The 20,110-nt window shown below is 35.9% G+C and overlaps 1 protein-coding gene across 1 annotated transcript in view; it reads left to right on the top strand.

Annotated features, from left to right (window-relative positions):
* LOC139128656 (uncharacterized) overlaps window positions 1-3,923 on the top strand; it is a 110,454-nt gene extending 106,531 nt beyond the window's left edge. Inside the window, exons 20-21 of the mRNA XM_070694391.1 lie at window positions 3,037-3,154; window positions 3,910-3,923. Coding sequence (XP_070550492.1) covers window positions 3,037-3,154; window positions 3,910-3,923 — 132 coding nt within the window. The remainder of the gene's footprint in view (window positions 1-3,036; window positions 3,155-3,909) is intronic.
* The last annotated feature ends 16,187 nt before the right edge of the window (window positions 3,924-20,110 follow it).

Genomic DNA, 20,110 nt, shown 5'->3' with positions numbered 1-20,110 from the left:
TAAATTACACACTATATGGAAACATCGCGTCCTGGTATTTTATTGGCTAATGCAAATCACATGACTACATCATGAAGTCTTGCTTTGTGAGAAACCTCAGAAAATTCATAAAGAAATCTTGAACATAATTTTAACCTGAGGTTGTTATGCATTTTCAGTTTCTACTCTGCATGATGGTTTAATTGATTACAGCTATCAAGATAGGAATACTGATTTAGTAGCAGTGATTATGCAGCATTGCCGTGGACGTGACGACGGCTATATTTCTGCAGTCGGGTCAACTCAACGAAATGGTAGTGAAGCACCACAAACGTCGTACCATGACCCGAGCAGACCCTATTCACAGCAATAGGCAGCGCCCTCACAGTGTCAATGCGTCGTTATATACGTCCACGATATACCTCTCGGGTTCGACCTGTTCACTTCATATATGCACGCGCTATCGCGCGTGCATATATGAAGTGAACTGGTCTAAATCTCATGGTAAGCAGTAGCTGAGTGTGCCGCTTTATTGCTTAAATATTAAATGCAGTTGATTTTACTGTAACGGCTAACGTTTATGAATTGAGTGTAGCAGCCTCTACGTATACAGTAATGCACGTGAATCTTCTTTTGCAACCATTCATTTTTACAGGTTACTAAGTAATACTTACAGCAAAAGGTGATGGAAATAATAATCTTACCATATTGATTGGTATAATAACTCTTGCTAAGTGGCAATTATCTTTACTAATAATCGTGTATTTCCTACTAAAATATTGAGGGAGGTTTGTTTCTTATCCGAAATCTATTTGTATAAATGATGCGGCAAGACTACTCCTTACTTTAGTTTTGAGATCGCAAGATCCAGCTAAAGATACAAAACGAAAAAAAAAAAAGGATTGCTTACATCCATTTTGTAATGTTTACTAGCAGGAAATTAAGTAGAATTCATTCATTTTTTCAGAAAAAATATTGTCAAGGAGACACGTGTAAGTCATGTTCTATATTTTCCTTTCTGCATTTGTAGCCGACTGTCATATGTTTGTATATTATTGATTTTTGAAAATAGAGGCTTACGCGGGTAACTAACATTGTTACCCTAGCAGATGATAAACACGCACTGTGCTTTGTTTTTGCCTTAAATTCTGGAGGCGGGGCTCTATTAAATGAATCACATATATTATTACGTTAAATTCCACACCAGCATTTTAAGAAATACACAGACTACGGCTAATTGTTCTCAAAAATATACATGCTCATGAGGGCCGTATATAATATACATGGTCGTCGATCCATATTGCCTTAAACCTTATTTAAATTGAAAATATATCAAATTATAGTCTTTCAGGTTCACAGCGTCAAAGAAATCATCTTTCGATTGAGAATTCTTATGGACTTTGCAAATGTTGTGCCTATCTGACATTAGTGTACGCTAAATAACATATTTTAAAAATTATCGTTTCTTTCAATCATGTACAGTAGTAGGGAAGATTCTCAACTACTGTCTGTGTTCAGATAGTGGATATTTCATTGGACATTTCAGAATGCTCTGCTGTTAATATATAATGTATTAGAACATCGATATACAAGATTTCAAATATATTATTATATTTCACCTTCCTATACTCCTTCGAATTTGTCAGCAATTACTGGAATCGTTTTTGTCCTGCTTATCGTTATCGGAGTTGCTGTTGCTCTCGGATATTACTGGTACAGACGGAGGAAGAATTTACAGGTAAGGGGAGACTCAACTGCATTTTCATATACCCTTATGTGTACTTCTTACTTACAATAGCAAAGAATTTCAAATTACATCAAATCTGTCTGTCTTTCTATCTGTCCGTATCTACGACATCTCTATATCTATCTCTCCGCCAATTTTTTCCATCTGCAAGCTTACACATCTCTCCGTCTATCTGTTCGTCAATTCATCTATCTGTCCCCCAGTCTACCAATATCCGTGTATCTGTCTACTTACGAAACGTTCGACTGAAGTGGATTCTGAAGAGTAATGATCTTGTTCTTTGGGAAAGCAGATTACCGTAGGAATGCAGTACCATTCGGTGAGGGCGCTATCCTGTGGCATATCTCTTGCAAACTGCTATCAGCGTTGTTTTTATTAGAGTATAATTGCATTCATTTCCAAATGTCTCCTATGATGCACCTTTGCACGAATTCAATTTGTGCTGAACCTTAAATCACAACAAAAGTGTTATCCGTCACCGACAACAGCAACATCAAATCCAATGTCAAATAAGGTGTTGATAGATAAGGCCTATGGACATTTACACATGGGTTTTTGTTTTGTTTTGTTTTATTTTGTTTTGTTTTGTTTTGTTTTTTATTGACACTTATGTAAATGCACTTACTTGAGAAAAAGGTTCACGGCACAGAACATGCTATTTAATAAAACAACGAGGTATTGGTTATTTATGACTCCTACATTGTAATTGGTGTTTGTCTCGTGTCCAATTTTCTAGTTATGTGAAATGCATCATGCATATTTAGTTTACATTCCTTTTCTTTTGACATTGATACATTTTTTGCACGGCGAACTTGCTGTAAAAACAGATCTTCTATCAAAAGATCGGCAAACTTGTAAGTTATCAAATATTTGTCTCAGAGGTGATGTGGAAATTGAGGCGATCAGAGTTAAAGAGATAACATTACATTCTGTGATATTTTGTTTTTATTTTACTCAACCGCAATCAAAAGAAAGGCGTTGATAGGTTTGTTTTGTTGTATACTTTCTGAAACCCCGCCTTTTATATTTTAAATGACAACTCCAAGATTAAAGCACATTAACTAATAAGGAAGGAAGTTGGAAAAATATGCTGAAAGCTGAGGAAATGCCCATACAGTTTGAAGCCCAATGATATTTTGACTTCAATTCTGTCATAGCGCCGGAATGTCAGGAATCAAAAGGCAACCTTTACCACCCAATTAGTAAGAAAACTGAAGTAGCTAATTTACCATCATAGTGCTGAAATACATTGCGTTACAATTTACTGATTACCATGGAGATTTTTAAATTTTGTTTCTTGTTTGTTTTAGCATCACACCCGCCAGCCAATACGTTGGTTTTCACCAGAAACGGTCAGTTCAGGTGAAAATTCAACAACATTCAACGTCTGGTCCTTTGGTGTCGTACTGTGGGAGATCACTACGTTAGGTAAGTGTAGCTCGCAAAAGTACCAACGAAACATTTCAACTTGCCGGACGTTATCCAGTCTTCCAAATCTGTTATCCTGCTAGCGACTTCGGGCACACAGAAACGTTGTCAAACGCCTTCTTGTATCGCGGCTGTTTTCCCTTTTTGATATTCAATTTTCCATCAACTTTGGGTATGTCGTTATGTTTTTCCGATTGAAATAAGGTAAGACACCATACCCAACTGCCAAAACGTGACCAAAGTGAGGGAGTTCATTTCAAAGGGATTTCGAATGAAGAGACCAGCTTATTGTGACGCTAAACTGTAAGTAATGACCAACGAATGGAAAAGGCTTGCATAGATGAAAAGTGGCAGTTCTCGTGATGTATAATCACACAGTGAAAACTACAAAAACAGAAGCCAATTTGAAATTTTGTTGATAAATCGCTGGCACTAAATCATTAAATAACTGTGAATGTGCACGGAAATACCGGTTTATATGTTTTTTACTGATTTAATATTTTCTTAAACGAATGTTACTCGGAAACTCCATGAGGAATTCCTCACTTTTGCTGAACTGGAAACCTATTTTTTTTACGGTCAAATGCAGGCAATTGCCACGTAAATACCCTGCTGTGTTTTGATAAGGCACACAGATTGTGTTTTGCACATATGGCCATGGACATACATATTTCGAAAATGTGGTCTCATATCAGCGAAAGTGCGATAACCAGACATTTAAATTATCATGACATTGACCTTACCTCCACCAACAGGTACTCCGTCATGACAAGGTGCTGGTCGGAAAACAAAACCGAGCGACCGTCCTTCTCCAATCTCGTCATTGAACTTGAAGGCATGGCTAAAAGCAGCGAGGTAACCGTTCTTTTTCTCACTGCTAAATATGAGCGGTTCACTTGTGTCGAGCAATCGTCCCGTTCTTTATGGCTTTTCCGATTTGAGTAAAGGCAGTTTTATCCTGCAAGGGAGATCACTGGTTGATGTTACTGGTCTCTAGTACATTAACTCTGATGCGAAAATTTGATAGCAATTTAACAACTTTTTTATTAATTTGCAAATAGGAAACTTTATGATTTCGTCCCTCAGTAGTAGGAGCTATGGCAAACCAGAGGCAGTATCAACAACGTTTTGCCATTCCTTGCATTCCAGGTTTTCATAGACGTCAAAAAGGCGTGTGCCGACACTCCAGACTATAAGAAGGCAGCAAATGAAAAGTGTTACGAAACAAAGTGATGGCACTGTGCGATTGGTAACCGATGGACGCTGAGTTTATTCGGCAGAGATCAGTGTGTACGTGACAATGCAAAGACAGACATTTGAACGTCAGATCAGAAACTGAATAGGCAATATTCTTACAGACCCTACTTTCATGATGGATTCATCTCACATAAAATTTATTTTTGGAGAATACGTATACACACACACACATACATACATACATACACACATACATACATACATACATACATACATACATACATACATACATACATACATACATACATACATACATACGTCCTGTTCGCGATATGAACGGAGGGTAAACGCATACATACTACATACATACATACATACATACATACATACATACATACATACATACATACATACATACATACATACGCAACTTACATAATGTCTCAAAATTACTCACTCATGTGACGTCATCAATGACGAGAGAGAACTTCTGGCAGATAATATATTTAGCACATTCATAGACCCACTTTTTGTAATACAAAACTGCTTTCAAGAGTGAAGGAAGCACGTCCTTTAATGTTTTAGTGTGGCGCCATGAGGTTGTGCAGTTGTAGTTGTTCAGGGTCACCGACGCACGGTCATCTCACAATTATGTCTAGAACACACTTTCTGTAAAAAGTTGAATATGTCTGTGTGTCATTATCAAACGCTAATAGAAGGACAATGATATATTGACATCAGATACACAATTTATTTTAATGTAAAGGTCTTTCTTAAGAAATACTACGAAATATATAGTTTCTATGCTGACCTGACTACACCTTGCTTATTAATTCATTATTCATGTATAGTGTCTGCGAACGATGTGCACCGAAGTCGGTAGATTGTCCTCCGATGAATAATCTATACTTGAGTTGCAACATTACAATATGAATAAAATTGTTATTAAAATGGCTCTTTTCTTGTTGGGTTTCTCACAACGAATTACACATGACAGTCTCTGCAACAATATGACCACTTCTTATCTTGCACGATGCGCTGACATTGACAGGACCGAGAACTGGAATACTTATCTCCAGTTTCGGCGGGCATATCACCTGGCGCGCTGGTGACGTTTGTTCAACATTCACAAGCACAGTACAGAAGCAAGGCGTCGAAAGCGCGCTGTAAAGAAGTCGACAGAGACAGTCCTGCTAGATCAGCAACAGTGATAAAGACCTTTGCAAGTGAATCAACTGAAAGTAGCAACTGAAATCCTGTACTGGATATTCGTCGGTTTTCAATTTTTATACAGCATCGTTCACAGTTACGTCCATGTTCTTTGAAGTCATTTGACATGAAGTTTAGGTATGCCTATCTGAAAATGGAGCGTTTCACATTGGCGACTCTACCTGTGAATATAGTATATGCTGTGACCACATTGTCGACACATAGGCTTGGACACAGCTGGTTTTGTTCGATTTCATAAAATAAATAACACAGTGAAAGAATAAACCAAACCTTTCACACAAAATTTTGAAAAACAAATAACATTTACCGCTTACGTTGTACCTTATTTTATTATTTTTTTTTTAAATATATATCCATTACCTTCTCATGAACCCCCTGCTCGAGTTGTATCATCAAGTATTTACATTGTTGAAAATTAATTTAGGTGAAAACTGTGCTTTATTGCATATATACCACAGTTTACTTGCATCGAAGCGCGCGCGTACTACTGGTATTTGCACCGCAGTGCAACACCAAAAACATTATGCCATTCCTTTATGTTAATTTGTATTTACTATTTTTGACCCAGAACTATTTTTTTGTAAACACAAAAATTGTCGTCTCCAAGATTTCATTTCACTGTTCTGCTTGCTAGTTATCGTAAAATGGATGATATTACCGATAAAAAACTACGAAAAAAGAAAACTGCAAGTACTTATCGTAGTGTGAGGATGATTTCATTATCCGGAAGAGCAGTTTGTCGTCAGCGAAGCAAAAGCATTCACAATGGGCGATGTCGGCGTAGCCACAGTATCGTGTGGTTCGATACACGGTGGACGCCGTGGCCATGTGGCCACGTCGGTTATCATGTATCGAACCGCACGTAACTGTGGGCGCAGCGGAGCCAATTAAGGGAGAACGCACCTCGGGGACAGACGTTCGGACTCTCAACTTTTACAATTCTCTTCTGATATACCACATGTGAGGGTTCATTTTAAAGCTCTTGGTGAAAGAAAAATTTTCACCGGCTTACTTTTTCGAAATTCGAAAATTTTTATTTTTCTCCATAGAGTTAACACAGGGATGGCGGCCATTTTGAATTTCTAATATCGGAAAATCTTGGGTAATTTGTTTCTCTAGAAGTAAAATTTGCACGGTGACCCCCTATTTTTATTCTTGATTTTGACAGAGAATGATAAAAGATTCCTTGAGGAAAGTTAGAGCAAAAGTTTAAGTCTTTCACTTTCGAGGTGCATACTACCTTAAACAGTAAATATTTTCAGAGACGTTTTGCCACTAGTTTTCTCCCTGTTTTCAATCTTAAGAATATTAAGAAAGTCATTTTGCTGTGCAGTTTTAAATTTACCCTGTGCTTGTGTGACTTACACGCTAAACAGTGAGCGCTTGTGTGCCACGGTGAACACTGAAATTTGACCGTTCGACAAGTCACGTTTGCCGTAACTTACTCTTAAAATTTCCATAAAAATCGTTGAACTGTTATTTGTATCGATCAGTTAGAAGAATTTCAAGCTCAAAAGCGTTCCAATTTCAAAGTTCTCTTCGTTTGACTATCTATGGCAAGTTGCTACGTACGTATGTGTTAGCGATCGCAAGCAGAGTTCGAGCTCTCAGACGTCATCCTTGACAAAAAAAGTAAACAATGGTTTAGCCAATCAAAATAGAGGGTGTGGCACCGATGACCAATGAAAAGTGAAAGCTGATTCGATACCTCATTGCAGTGCGTGGTATCAATGTTTCGTAACTCCGCAGGGTCGAGCTGAAGCTCTGATAGATAAGTAGTACGCGCGACAAATCTTCGGTTCTCTCAATGAATGATGCTAATAAAAGATAGAACATATGTAATAATAACAGAACCTCATGGTCATGGTGTTCTGTCATAGTATCGCACACGTAGCAGAGGGATATTTATTTTGCGTCTCGACCTAGCAGGTCGCGCTTTTTAATCTATGAAATAACCGACATCATACAAAATGATACATAGGTTGGCCAATATTTGAAATTCAGAATAGCCGCCATCTCTGCGTTAACTCAATCGGGAAAAATTAACTTTCGATTTCACAAATATAAGACGATGAATATTTCATTTACTCGAACGATGTTGAAACCACTTATAGAATCTGAAAATCTACGACGGTAGGTGTCCCTCACCAGACGAAGACTCTCAAGACACACGTATTTAGTTTGACTCCTTTAAGGTAGTAACGCTTTGACAGTTACAGATTTGAAACTTTGCTCAACTTTTCCTCAACGAACCATTCTTTTTACAGATCAAGAATAAAAAGTAGGGGTCACCGTGTAAAATTTGGTACTGGAGAGACAAATTACCTAAGATTTCTCGATATTTGAAATTCAAAATGGCCGCCATCCCTGTGTTAACACTATGGGGGGAAATAGAGTTTTTTGATTGAGTAGATGACTTGAGTTAAACGCGACTGTCTCTGTTTAATCTCTGACCAATTATAACGTCTGCACTAATTTGCATTTCACCTTAGACGTCATAGACCGTAAGACACTGGACGACGTTGTGACAGGTCTATTTTGACTTTGACACCTCGCTCATCACCTCGCATTTCATTTGGTAAGTCAATCTTGGCTGATAGCGTTACGATATTCCGTAAAACGTGACAAGGTTTAACGTCTACTCTCCCAAACCTGTTGGTTTGCATGTGACCGCTGATATATACAATTGATAATCAATATTTCAATTTGCAAACGTCAAATGCAATAATGATATACATTACTTATTATTCACGTTCTGGAATACAAGTCAAGTTTGTTTTATCTTGGTTCTTTGCGGGTTCCAGGAATTCGATGATGAGTACTGCGAGTTCTTAACATGGATATATAGGCAGATTCTTTTAATTGATATTTATTCATGTGTTGATATACTATTGTTTACACAGGATTCGTCAGCCTGTATCAGAAAGCTCTATCCAACTCTTCCACTAGACATTTTGAATATCTTCTATCGCGACTCTTTTCGTTTGCAGTGGTCCTATTTTACATCAACTTTGATTGTTTATTTTGATTGAAAAACTAACACACAATACCGGACTGCCAAAAACGTGATTAAAGAATTTGGGATGTAGAGACAAGCTTACTGTAACGCGGAGCTGTGAGTAACGACTGACAATGTTGCACTTAATGAATAGATCGACACAAGTAAGACATTCAGATAATATGTAAATCGCGTTAACTGTGGTTTATGAATATAATGTACATGTTTGCAGAATAAAAAAATAATGGACAAGCAAGCCAACAAATGGACAAACAAAAACAATCAATCAAACAAACACACATTTATGCTTTATTATTTTTGGCCACAGTCCCTCAACTGTGTGAAGGGACTGTGTATTGACATACAATTGTTCACACACAAGTGAACAGTCCCCCTTGCGGCATTGTTTCAACGAGGTTCAAGTTCTTTAGTCTCTCTCAAGTTTATTGTTGACTAAACATATCGGATGTGAAGCTCTTGGTCTGAAAACAAAGACAATGATAACGTGCTAATGCAAGAACTAGACCTTGAAAACGCACGTGTGTTTGCACCATGGTCAACTTTCATATAAGCTTAAAGATGTATACATACATACATACATACATACATACATACATACATACATACATACATACATACATACATACATACATACATACATACATACATACATACATTTTTCTATTGGGAAGACATACAATCTGGCTTTAAAGGGCGAAGTAATCTAGACCTTTCTTCTGTCAGTGTTGTGGTATAAAATTACGGTCACCTATACAACACTTATCACAATAAACACAAAACCACAAGAACATTGCCACAATTGATTTTGCTTCAATCTTTTGTTACTTCATTGGAATACAATAAACTAATCTACATGCGCTAGTAGCAGACTTTAAAATAAAAATCTTGCGAGTGTATATAAAATAGCATTCTCAAAACCCTAAAATGTACAATTTTGGTAAAACAACGCTAACAAATGAACATGAACCTCTAAACAGGAAAAATAATCAGATGACAATCAATACTGACAGAAAGTAAAATGTCTCTGTTAGTATCGATCGCTGCTCTGAATATCTAATATATGACGTACAGTTCTTAAAGAAGCATAATAAGGAGTTCAATTCCAGAAAGATAAAATAGTACACCTTCATCAAGGAGATATAGCTCTGAAATATCTGACTATTGTAAAACAGCTGACTGTTGGTTAAATTTTCAAATTAAAGTACCTAACCGCATTCTGAAGTCACCTAATATACTACGAATAGAAAAGTGCGTTTGACTTGTATTACGTATTACCATGATTAAAAGTACAATACATGTGAAAAATAGTATGCGAGATTTAGAAATGTCTTAACACGATAGATAGCAGTTCACCAAATCATTTAGAGCAGCAAAGAAAATACATGCAAGTCAAAAATTACAATATTCTGAAATAGAACATATTTGTTTGAAAGAATCATTATATTGGGACAACTCTGAATACTTTGTTTAGTTGATTAAACTAATCATACAAAACATCATCGTCTGGAAATATCTATATCTATAATGGAGTGACGAGAAATACTGTGAAAAATGGCATCACATATATACGATTAACGTCCGACAAATTAAATACTACATAAAAAACTACAAAAATATTTAATATTTCATACACCATAATTCAAGTATAAACAATGTTCAGCTGTAAAGTATTGGGTACACACGAAATAACTAATGGTAACACGATTGGAACGAATTTGTGATAATTGGATTTTCATAAAATTTAAATTTCTCAAACGTTTTAGGTGCCAGATAGTTTAATGTTGCAAAGATATAAATTACTTATAAAACCAAGTGTGTAATGTAAAAAGAAAAGCAGATGAGATCACATTTGTAGATTAAATCAACATTACTTTACCATCCAATTATCCCCAAAATAGTTCCAATCGTGTTTGTTAGTTTTGAATGCATTAGTGAATTTTAATATTGAATGCATATACTGTGTTAAAAACAATGAACATAGCTAGCTGTGCTACACAATACTTGGTAAGCGTAGAAGGAAAAAGTAATTTGAAATAAAACCAAACAAAATCCACAATCCAATAAAGTGCCTTGATATACACTCTTGTCAACGTATCTTTTAAACCGCGTTAAAACTGTGGAACTTAGAAATACAGTCCATTACAAACATTAATAAGTTTAAGTGCCCTTTGCCCTAAAGCGAATATAAAACCAACCTGACCAGCCTGAAAGAAGAAATTGCAAGAGCGCCACCTATCATGGGCCATTTTACAAGCGTAAGATTTTTACAGTAATGTCAGTAACTCTGTTGTGCATCTCATAAAAAAGAGAAAATTTTCAAAACTTGAAATAATTACACACGTCCTGAAATCCATTACCAATTCTTAATCAGTAACATAACATCAATGGTTTCACAAATATGCAAATTAGAACGGCGAGATTTCTCATGACTACTTTGTCTATGGTGAAAGCTACTAAATGATCGAAGCGTTAGCCTTCAGTAAAAACAACATCTGACGGATTGCCAGCAGAAGTCATCTGTAGATGTAGGCCTGAAATTTTATAAATGTGACGATGTTATAAGAAATTGGAAATAATTATCCTGACCAAGATGAATATCACAGGAGGTGTACATTGTGAAGAAAAAGATCTGATGAGTTTCTTTCTGAAATCGAAATAAAAATATGAGAAGATTTCACAGCAATGCTTTGATGAATATTTTACAGTGAATAAAACAGCTATTGCAATGCTGTACAGAATTATTGATTATATACTCTAAAAATATGAAAATTTCAACCAATCCTGATTTTTCAGAAAAGTGAAATTGTTTGTAATTTCTGTGTCAATTACAATTGCGTCAACACAAACTGAATAATAATTTACAAAATGTTGACTTAGAAAGCTATACAAATTTTAAGCTATAGTTTCATTTAGATGATTTTTCATTTAGATGATTTTTAATTTTCTTACATCAAGAAAAGAAATTCTACTCAAAATATGACCCATAATGTTAAATATTTTTCAGAAAAATTATTGAAACTCTTCAAAACAAAATGTCAACCAATGACTTTACTTCTAACATTTCTGCATTTCGTACATCAAGATAAGATATTATAACCCGAACTTTGTCAAGAAAATTGGAATATTTTCTCGGAAAAATTAAATAATTTACATTGTTAATGTCTAATAATTACAGCCAAACAAACTGGATTACATTTTCTTCACATTTTACAAAATAACTCACTCTTAAAAATGCCCCAACTTCATCCAAGGGCTTCAATTTCACTTGGAATCATTTCCTGGCATCATATCTCGAAATTCTAACCCGAATTTTTTTGAAAAATATCGAGTTTCGATGAATAATGGGGACAATTGTGTCATTTTGGTTTTGATGTGTTTGTAGGTTGTACAGTTTTTTGCTGCAGTATTTGCATTTACTATCTTCTCAGATTTCTTTCTTGTAAATGACCTTGACAGTGCCGCTGTCATCTGAATAAACTATTCTACGTCTGTAAACACTGCAATGTAGTAAGGGATTCCATCTACAGTAACAGTTTCCCGGTATTCACCCTGTCTATCAAATTTCACTATCTTCCAATTATCTGCCACATAAATATTGTCTGCATTGTCAATTGTAACTCCCCCTGGGTAATCTAAGTGATCACTTCCAAAATTATTCAATATTTCAAGATTACTTTCCAAAACATAGATACAATTTTCATCGCCCTGACATGACACGATGAGTTGACTTTTGCTACTCATGGTCAGAGAGAAGGGCTGACTGAGGTCTCGACTTGAAATAATATCCCCATCTCCATTACATTTGATTATACATTGTGCATTGTAGTCTGCTATGAAAACATTTCTGTCTTTATCAACAAATACACCAGTAGGATGTTCCAGTTTACCCATTGCTATTTCTTTTTTCACTCTACTCTTTGCATCACTCACTACAATGCATTTGTTGTCTACATCAGCTGTGTAATAGTCCACCATTGTCTGCCATATTTATGTTTTGTGGTGTAAATATCTTTGGTAAGCCATGAACTGTGACAGATGTTAGAATCTGTGCAGTGTCTGCTGTTACTGTCTTGACACTGCCAGGCTGGTCATCAGGTCCATGGTCACAGACAACTACATGTCCATTCTGATTTATTGTCAAGCCCTTTGGCGAAAAGACTGATAATCCCTTGCCATCGCTTGACAATAAAACCATAGCAGTGTGTACAGTGGTTTACCTGTAACACAAAAAATCCCAAATTAGCTGAATGGTCAACAGTTCATTAAAACGTGGTTTTTTTGACATGAAAGTAACGATTCTTAAAATATAGTGTTCTATAGGTCATTTCTCCCACCTATGTCATGAGTTTAATCAGTCCCGAATATTCTTAAGACTATTTACGGTCATTCGCCTCCATGTCCTTGAATTAAATTAGTCGTGTTTACTAAATGTAAAGATATTTTTAGAAAAGCAATAAAAGTTACACGTTGTTCTTATATCTTATATAGTCATTTAAGTATAAATAAGGGGCGGTACAGATGTTTAGACGGACTGTTCGGGATCACGTCACAGAGTTTACTGAAAGACCTTTACTCTCATGTTGGATTTATTCTGTGAGCTTTGCGCGGAGAAACCTCAAGCCTGCAAGCCAATGGACTTCTCAATCATAAGACTGTCTGACTCAACTCTGGAGCGTTGTGTCGTCCCAGCTTAGACAAGTAGCCTGTAAACGTAACACTTTGTATTTATTACACAACTTTGATGTAAATTTTTTGTAAATTGTACTCAAAAAATCACGGACTAGAGAGATTTCTTGACGTAAAGGAAATAAGGGGCTCGTCCAGGAGAGAGCACTCGACACTATTTAGCCAGCCTTTGCCAATTTACTGTACATTTTGAAGTCAGCAAGTTTTCATTGTGGCAGAATTAAAGCCATACGAATTTATGGAGGACCATGATCAGAACACATTTGCTTCTCTCAGAAAGGATAACCTGATTAAATTGGCCAATTTCCTCAAGGTAGAACTTCAAGTCTTAAGCGCAGGAAGGAAATTCGGTACAATATTTTGAAACATTTAATTAGTTTTGGCAAATTTGAGAAAGAGCTTTAAAAGAATATGTGTCTGAGTCTGCCTTTGAACTCTACAAAGTACTTACTGATCAACGACTTTATTTGACCTAGTAACAGTAACTGGAGTTTGCTATACATACTTGTGCCAAAAACTAGTGCAAAGCTACCTCATGTATGTGTACTGACTACAGTAAAATGAAGTCTCACAAAGACAAACACTTTCCCTGTCCGAGGATTGATGACTTTATCGATCGAGTCGGAAAATGCAAGTATGTGACAAAATTTGATCTACTAAAGGGATTTGTGCAAGTCCCTCTGACTGATCGTGGTCGTGAAATATTGGCCTTTGTTACAATAGACAGATTGTTCCAGTAAAAGGTAATACCATTTGGAATGAAGAACTTGCCCAAAACATTTCAACGAATGATAAACAACCTCACATCCGGATTAAAAGGATGTAAAGATTACATCGATGACGCTGTCCTTAACAACGACACCAGGGAGGAACACATCAAAGTCACGCGGAAATTGTTTTAGAGCACTGAGCAAAGCTATGTAGACTCAACGTCGCCCAATATGAGTTTTGTTGGGCAAGCGTGACCTACCTTGGACAAATTGTAGGACAGGGTGAGGTAAAACCTGTCAATGCCAAAATCAGTGCCGATACTAGTTTTCCAATATAAAATTGCAAGAGACAACTGCTACGCTTTCTCTGTATGACGGGCTACAACAGGAAATTCTGTCAAAGTTTCTCCACCATTACTGACCTTTAGAATAGCTTACTTAATAAAATTAAAGTTTGTTTGATCAGAACAATGACAACAGGCATTTGATAGACTTAAAGCCGTACTTAAAAGTGCTTAAGTCTTGTTTGCACCAGATTTCAATTTGGCTTTCAAATTAGCTGTAGATGTTAGAGATGTGGCTGCTGGTGCTGTTTTATTGCAACAGGATATCCATAGGAAAGATCATCCTGTCTTCCTTTTTCAACTCAAGTTTAAAAATATAGCAGAACAAGTACTCTACAATCAGAAAAGTGTTTGTCTTTGATATTAGCTTTACATCATTTTTGGGTTAATGTTACTTCTTCAATCAAAATATAGTGGTTTATGTTGATCACATCACTGTTGATTTTCTGCAGAAATTAAAGGCAAACATAACAGATTGTTATGATCGACTTTACTGTTACAGGAGTAAACCTTGACATTAGACATTTCAAGGGCAGAGAAAATTTGATTGCAGCGTGCTGCCTCCTTCGTATTTAGAGTCTTTTGCTGTTTACACTTTTAATATTACTTGTGTTCTAAGAGACACTTCTCTTTGAACAAATTTCTTTTTTGAAGAGGAATGTTATGTAGGTCATTTTCCACAACCCAAGATCTTAGTTTAATTAGTCAAGAAGATTCTTAAAGTCATTCCCCCTGAACCCTTCAATTAAATTAGTCATATTGACTTTAACTTAAGATGTTTTTAGAAATTTAATTAACATATCAATAGACATTCTATATTGTTCTTATATTCTCTCGATCTAATTATTCAATACATATAGGGGCATCACTGTTTTTCAGTTAGAGTTTAAGATCGCTTCAGCAGTGACTATTTCAAGACTTTTCAATACTTTGACTCTCACGAAGAATTTATTCTGTGAGATTTGAAGGGATCAACCTCAAGCCTACAAGCCAAAGGACCTCTCAGTCATCAGTCTGTCTGACTTATCTCGAGTGCTTTATGCCATCCCAGCTGAGATTATTCGCCTGTAAGCTTTTACAGTGTGTACTGTGTCCCTTGACTTAGTGATAAGTTTTATTTCTTTCAGAAACATTTTAAAAAAGAATGCTTGACATCTCCGGTTTTTCTGATGTAACAATTTGAAAATGCCTGGTCGGTTCATCTGAATTTATCTATCTAAATTTAATTCAAAACCTCTGCTTTGTGTCAAAGACCTATGTCAGAATGTGGATAAAACAGATAAGTATGATAGCGCACTGAGTGTACACGAAGCAATTGTATCACTATAAATGTTTAGAAATCGCCTAATTAACATTTGTTGGGTTTTATGTGCATTAAGCACATTGAAGTATATTAAAATTATACAAAGATTATCAGCATTTACATATTGTATAGAACAAACCGATTTGCTTTGTGGTTAAGATTAAATAAACTGTTCGACTCAACTCACCAGATACCAAGGAAATATCAATGTATTTATGATAAACTGAAAACCAATGGGATAGTAACAGCAAGAGGCGTCATGACCCCATTAACGGTAATTTTTGTGCCAAATTATCTTTGATACATCTCGATAGTATGTTTTTAGTTTTTCCACATTGAAGGAATAAAGCGAGGTACACATGTTCTAACTGCTCAAATATATAAACTGTATCATGTATCTCCATACCTCTCTGGACCTGCCTCAACTGATGATAGACTTCCTTCTGTTCTTCAGGAATGTCACCGTCATCAACGATTGCCTGGATACGCTCCTTTAGATTCTTATAATTTGAAGTCAAACTCTCTTTAGCAGTCGTTTTCCTTGACCTTTCCCTTATCAACTTTCTGAATCGCTCTATTATGTTGTTTGTCCCTTTGGTAGGAATGGCATAGTCATGAACGATGTTCGTTACATAACCAACGAGTACATCGCCCTCTATCACCAGCGTTTGGTGAGGCTTGCCAGACTTTCTTGGACATAGAGGCGGGAACTTCTGGAAAGCCGTCATTAATTATTGTTTTGTTGCTAAGGCAATTTCTTCTTCATCGATTATGGCCCTAGTATCTTTGACGAACTCTACCTGATCAAAAACCAATCCGTGATTGGTATTAAGTTGTAATTCTGTCTTTATTTGAATCCAGTCATTGCAACTTCATGAATTTCAGATGTTCTACCTTTCTCTTGTTTCTCTGACATTCTCTTAGAATATCTCTGTCTCTAACTTTTTCTCTTGTCCTGGCCCGCTCTATGTGACACAGCGCCTTTTTTCTCAGAATATCGGATTTGATTTTCTCATTTATCTCTTTGATGGCTTCAATAGACAGTTGGTGTATGTGTTCACCTGAATACAGAAATAAATGATAATGGTAAATTATCGCCAATTTAATGACAACATTAAAACCATGTTGTTAATGATGAACCCCTTAAAATGCCAAGTTCAACAGGAGGATTGTAATGTCATAGTCATATATTTTGACATTACCCAATTACTGGTCTTTTTGTAATATCAGAGATGAGTCTTTGCAGTAGAACAGGGGTAAGATCCTACAATGAACAATAAGAATCGACGACAAATTTGTTATAGATAATTTTAATTGATCACCATTAATAATCTTAACTCGTTGCCATAAATCGTATTGAGTTTGGTCTATAGTGCATTTTCAATGCCAAAAGAAATTGAGGCACATCATCTCGGTCAATATTTAAGAGGTAGATCGATTATTTCAGAATATTTCCTTTGAATTTTTCTATAATATGAAAAAAATATTCTATAACAATATTTATTATAAAATATATAAAAAATTATATTATTTCTATCGACGCATCTGCACATAATGCAATACATAATCTATAAAATACGAACAAGAACATTTTAACATGAACGCTCATCCACATATCTAATTCTCAGACAACATTGCAAAATGCCTCATGCACAAAGGTGGAGAAAGAAAGTGACCCGTCTCTCGAGTACAGCCTTCAAGCACAACAGGGATGTTTTACTCGTTTGACAACCAAGCAATACGAATCCATACAGTTGAACATACCTTCAATATCTGCCAATTCCTCCTGACAGAGCAGATACTCTTCATAGTCTATCGAAGTTCCTAAGGACAGGTAGAGAGCTCCGATTTCATCCAGCAGACTCTCAGAGAGGAATGTACTCTTCACCATCCTGTGAAGACTTCTACTTGAATAGTCACCCATCAAAGACTCCAGGGCTTCCAATGACTGGCAATCCATGATATAGGAAATGCTTCCTTACGTGTATCATGTAACGCCATATGTTTATGGCGTTGGTCTAGTTGTTTCCCAACCAGTACAGCGTTTTCTTTTGTTTGTTTGTTGGAGTAGAAGGCAGTAGTAACTTCCCTCACAGTTTTCCCTTCCTGCGGAATAACACCGTCTGGTCTAACTTTTATTTCTATCTGGCCTGAAACGGCAAACAAAGATATCTCGAACTTATCTTTCACGCACTCATTTATTTAATAGGTACTTACAGCTACTGCCTGTATCAAAATGAAATATATCGAATTAAAACAACGTGGGCAATTCAGCCATTCAGTTTAAAGGGCTTCTACACTGAAAGTAATGATAAAACAATGTCGAACTACCAATCATTTGTTTTTCTCACTAATAGATTTGATACAGTCAAGAGATCCTTCCTACCTTGTTTTTATTGGATGAAATTTCTTCATTAAATTTGGCACTTTGAATTCACATATATGATTATCTGAAAGTCGACATATTCATTAAGTTGTGTTCAGTGTATTCCATTTGTCTCAATAGGACTTGTTTGTTGTTGTTTAGTTATATTTCAAATGACACTAGCATAATGTTATTTACTTACATGGTAGGCGCCTTCTCTTGTTTTTCTTTAACCAAAGGTGGTAAAAAGGAGAATCTCTTGACCGTCTTTTCTTGACATCTTGTTTGCCTGTTGAAAGTATTCCATGTTTTTGACAGAAACATTGACTCAACCATTGAAATATGTCAGTCAGAATTGCTGTAAATCACAGCGTTTGACTTTCTAGGAGATAATTCGCTTGTGTTACTAAACTTTGCAAGATCTGAACAGGATCTGACTAGAAAGGTTCCTTGTTGCGACCAATTTGTGAATTTGAAATTGTCTCTGCAGTTAACTTATGCATTTTAAGAAACAACCGATGTGATCAGAGCATTCACCAAATCAGAGAGTAGACTGCGATTATAATTGATATTGGAAAAAAGAACTATCAACAAATTTCTATTCATGAACGTAAATATAGGTATGACTTTATTTCACTGCATTTAATGTAATCTGAATGATTATGTTACTCTACACAATATATTATTTTGCATGTATATCGTTATTCTTCGATGGTACCAGATGATTGGCACATGTTTGCACTGGCAAAACTCCGCCTTTGTAGCGCAAATATGTACTTGTCCGAGGATGTTTTTCTCAGTAATGAAATATTAATCTACCACAAAGATACCATTGGATTACACTTCAGCCTCGTATATTCATCACGATCGCTGTGAAGTAGATTCCATCCTACAAAGTCACTCACTCCGTTTATGTACAGAACATGCTAATATTATATTGACCATGTCAAGTTATAGGCGTTTGCCCTCTAAGAACAATATTACGTCGGAAAACAGATCATCAGTGGTTAACAATCAGTGACAAATTGCGTCCACCCCTTCTGATGTCGTGATTGTTGATATAGCGTATTCTAAAACACTTGTTTTGACATTTTCGATTTGAAATGCCGATGATCTAAGTCGTCTTAGACTTAGGTCATCGACATTTCAAATGGAAAATGTCAAAACAAGCGTCTTAGAATACGATATATTAAGAATCACGACATCAGAAGGGGTGGACGCAATTTGTCACGGATTGTTAACAGCGACTAAAGAAGAAATGTATTGAAAGCTGATTTTCAGCAAAAAACTTTACACCTCGAGACTTTCAACAAATTTGAATGAAAAAATAGAATGAAAGAAGTGTGAATAATGCGCGCATTTACATATTATGTATACAAACTTTAAAGTTGAAATAATCCGATTTTCTGCAGGCGTTCCACGATTTACGGAAAAGCATTTAGCATAGCATATTTACCGGTATTATATTCTGTGTCTTTCCTTCCTTTCTTTACGTAATGATCACTGCTTGATTGTTTTTTATTTTTAAGTGTAGACGAATTGTATCCCTCATTGTTTGCACCATCTGAAGAAGTCCAAAACTCACCTGTGAAAATAGTGCATCTTTTAGTTTTGGTTTGAAGTCTATGTATGGCAGACTGAAACACAAATACTCTCTCTCTCTCTCTCTCTCTCTCTCTCTCTCTCTCTCTCTCTCTCTCTCTCTCTCTCTCTCTTTGTCTCTCACCTTGCCGTCGTTTTCGTCCAATACTTGCTTTTATATTACCGGATGATACGCCATTATTTTTTCCATCGCCTGTGTGCCTTCTTTCTTTTCCTGTACAATAAAATGAATTACATATACTACTATCCGGTACTTATGCTAACAAAAGAATAGTCGTCATTCGCTCATGAAAATACTAGGCTCAGATATTATCCTATGAGATTTGAACAATGTCATTATCGTGAAGGTACAAAAGTAACGGGGTTAGCAAGTAATGCTAACTGCAAAACGTTATGACTGTGTTGTTTTGTAAAATTAAAACATTTTCTCTTTAAGAAAGATATGCATCTTAAAATCTTCACACTGAACCAATTTATTATGATGCTTGAAAAACAGCAGA

This window comes from Ptychodera flava, unplaced genomic scaffold (assembly GCF_041260155.1).
Source record: "Ptychodera flava strain L36383 unplaced genomic scaffold, AS_Pfla_20210202 Scaffold_63__1_contigs__length_709137_pilon, whole genome shotgun sequence".
In the NCBI taxonomy this organism is placed as follows: Eukaryota; Metazoa; Hemichordata; class Enteropneusta; family Ptychoderidae; genus Ptychodera; species Ptychodera flava.
The sequence above is the reverse complement of the archived record's forward strand: the minus strand, read 5'-3'. Positions and strand labels throughout refer to the sequence as shown.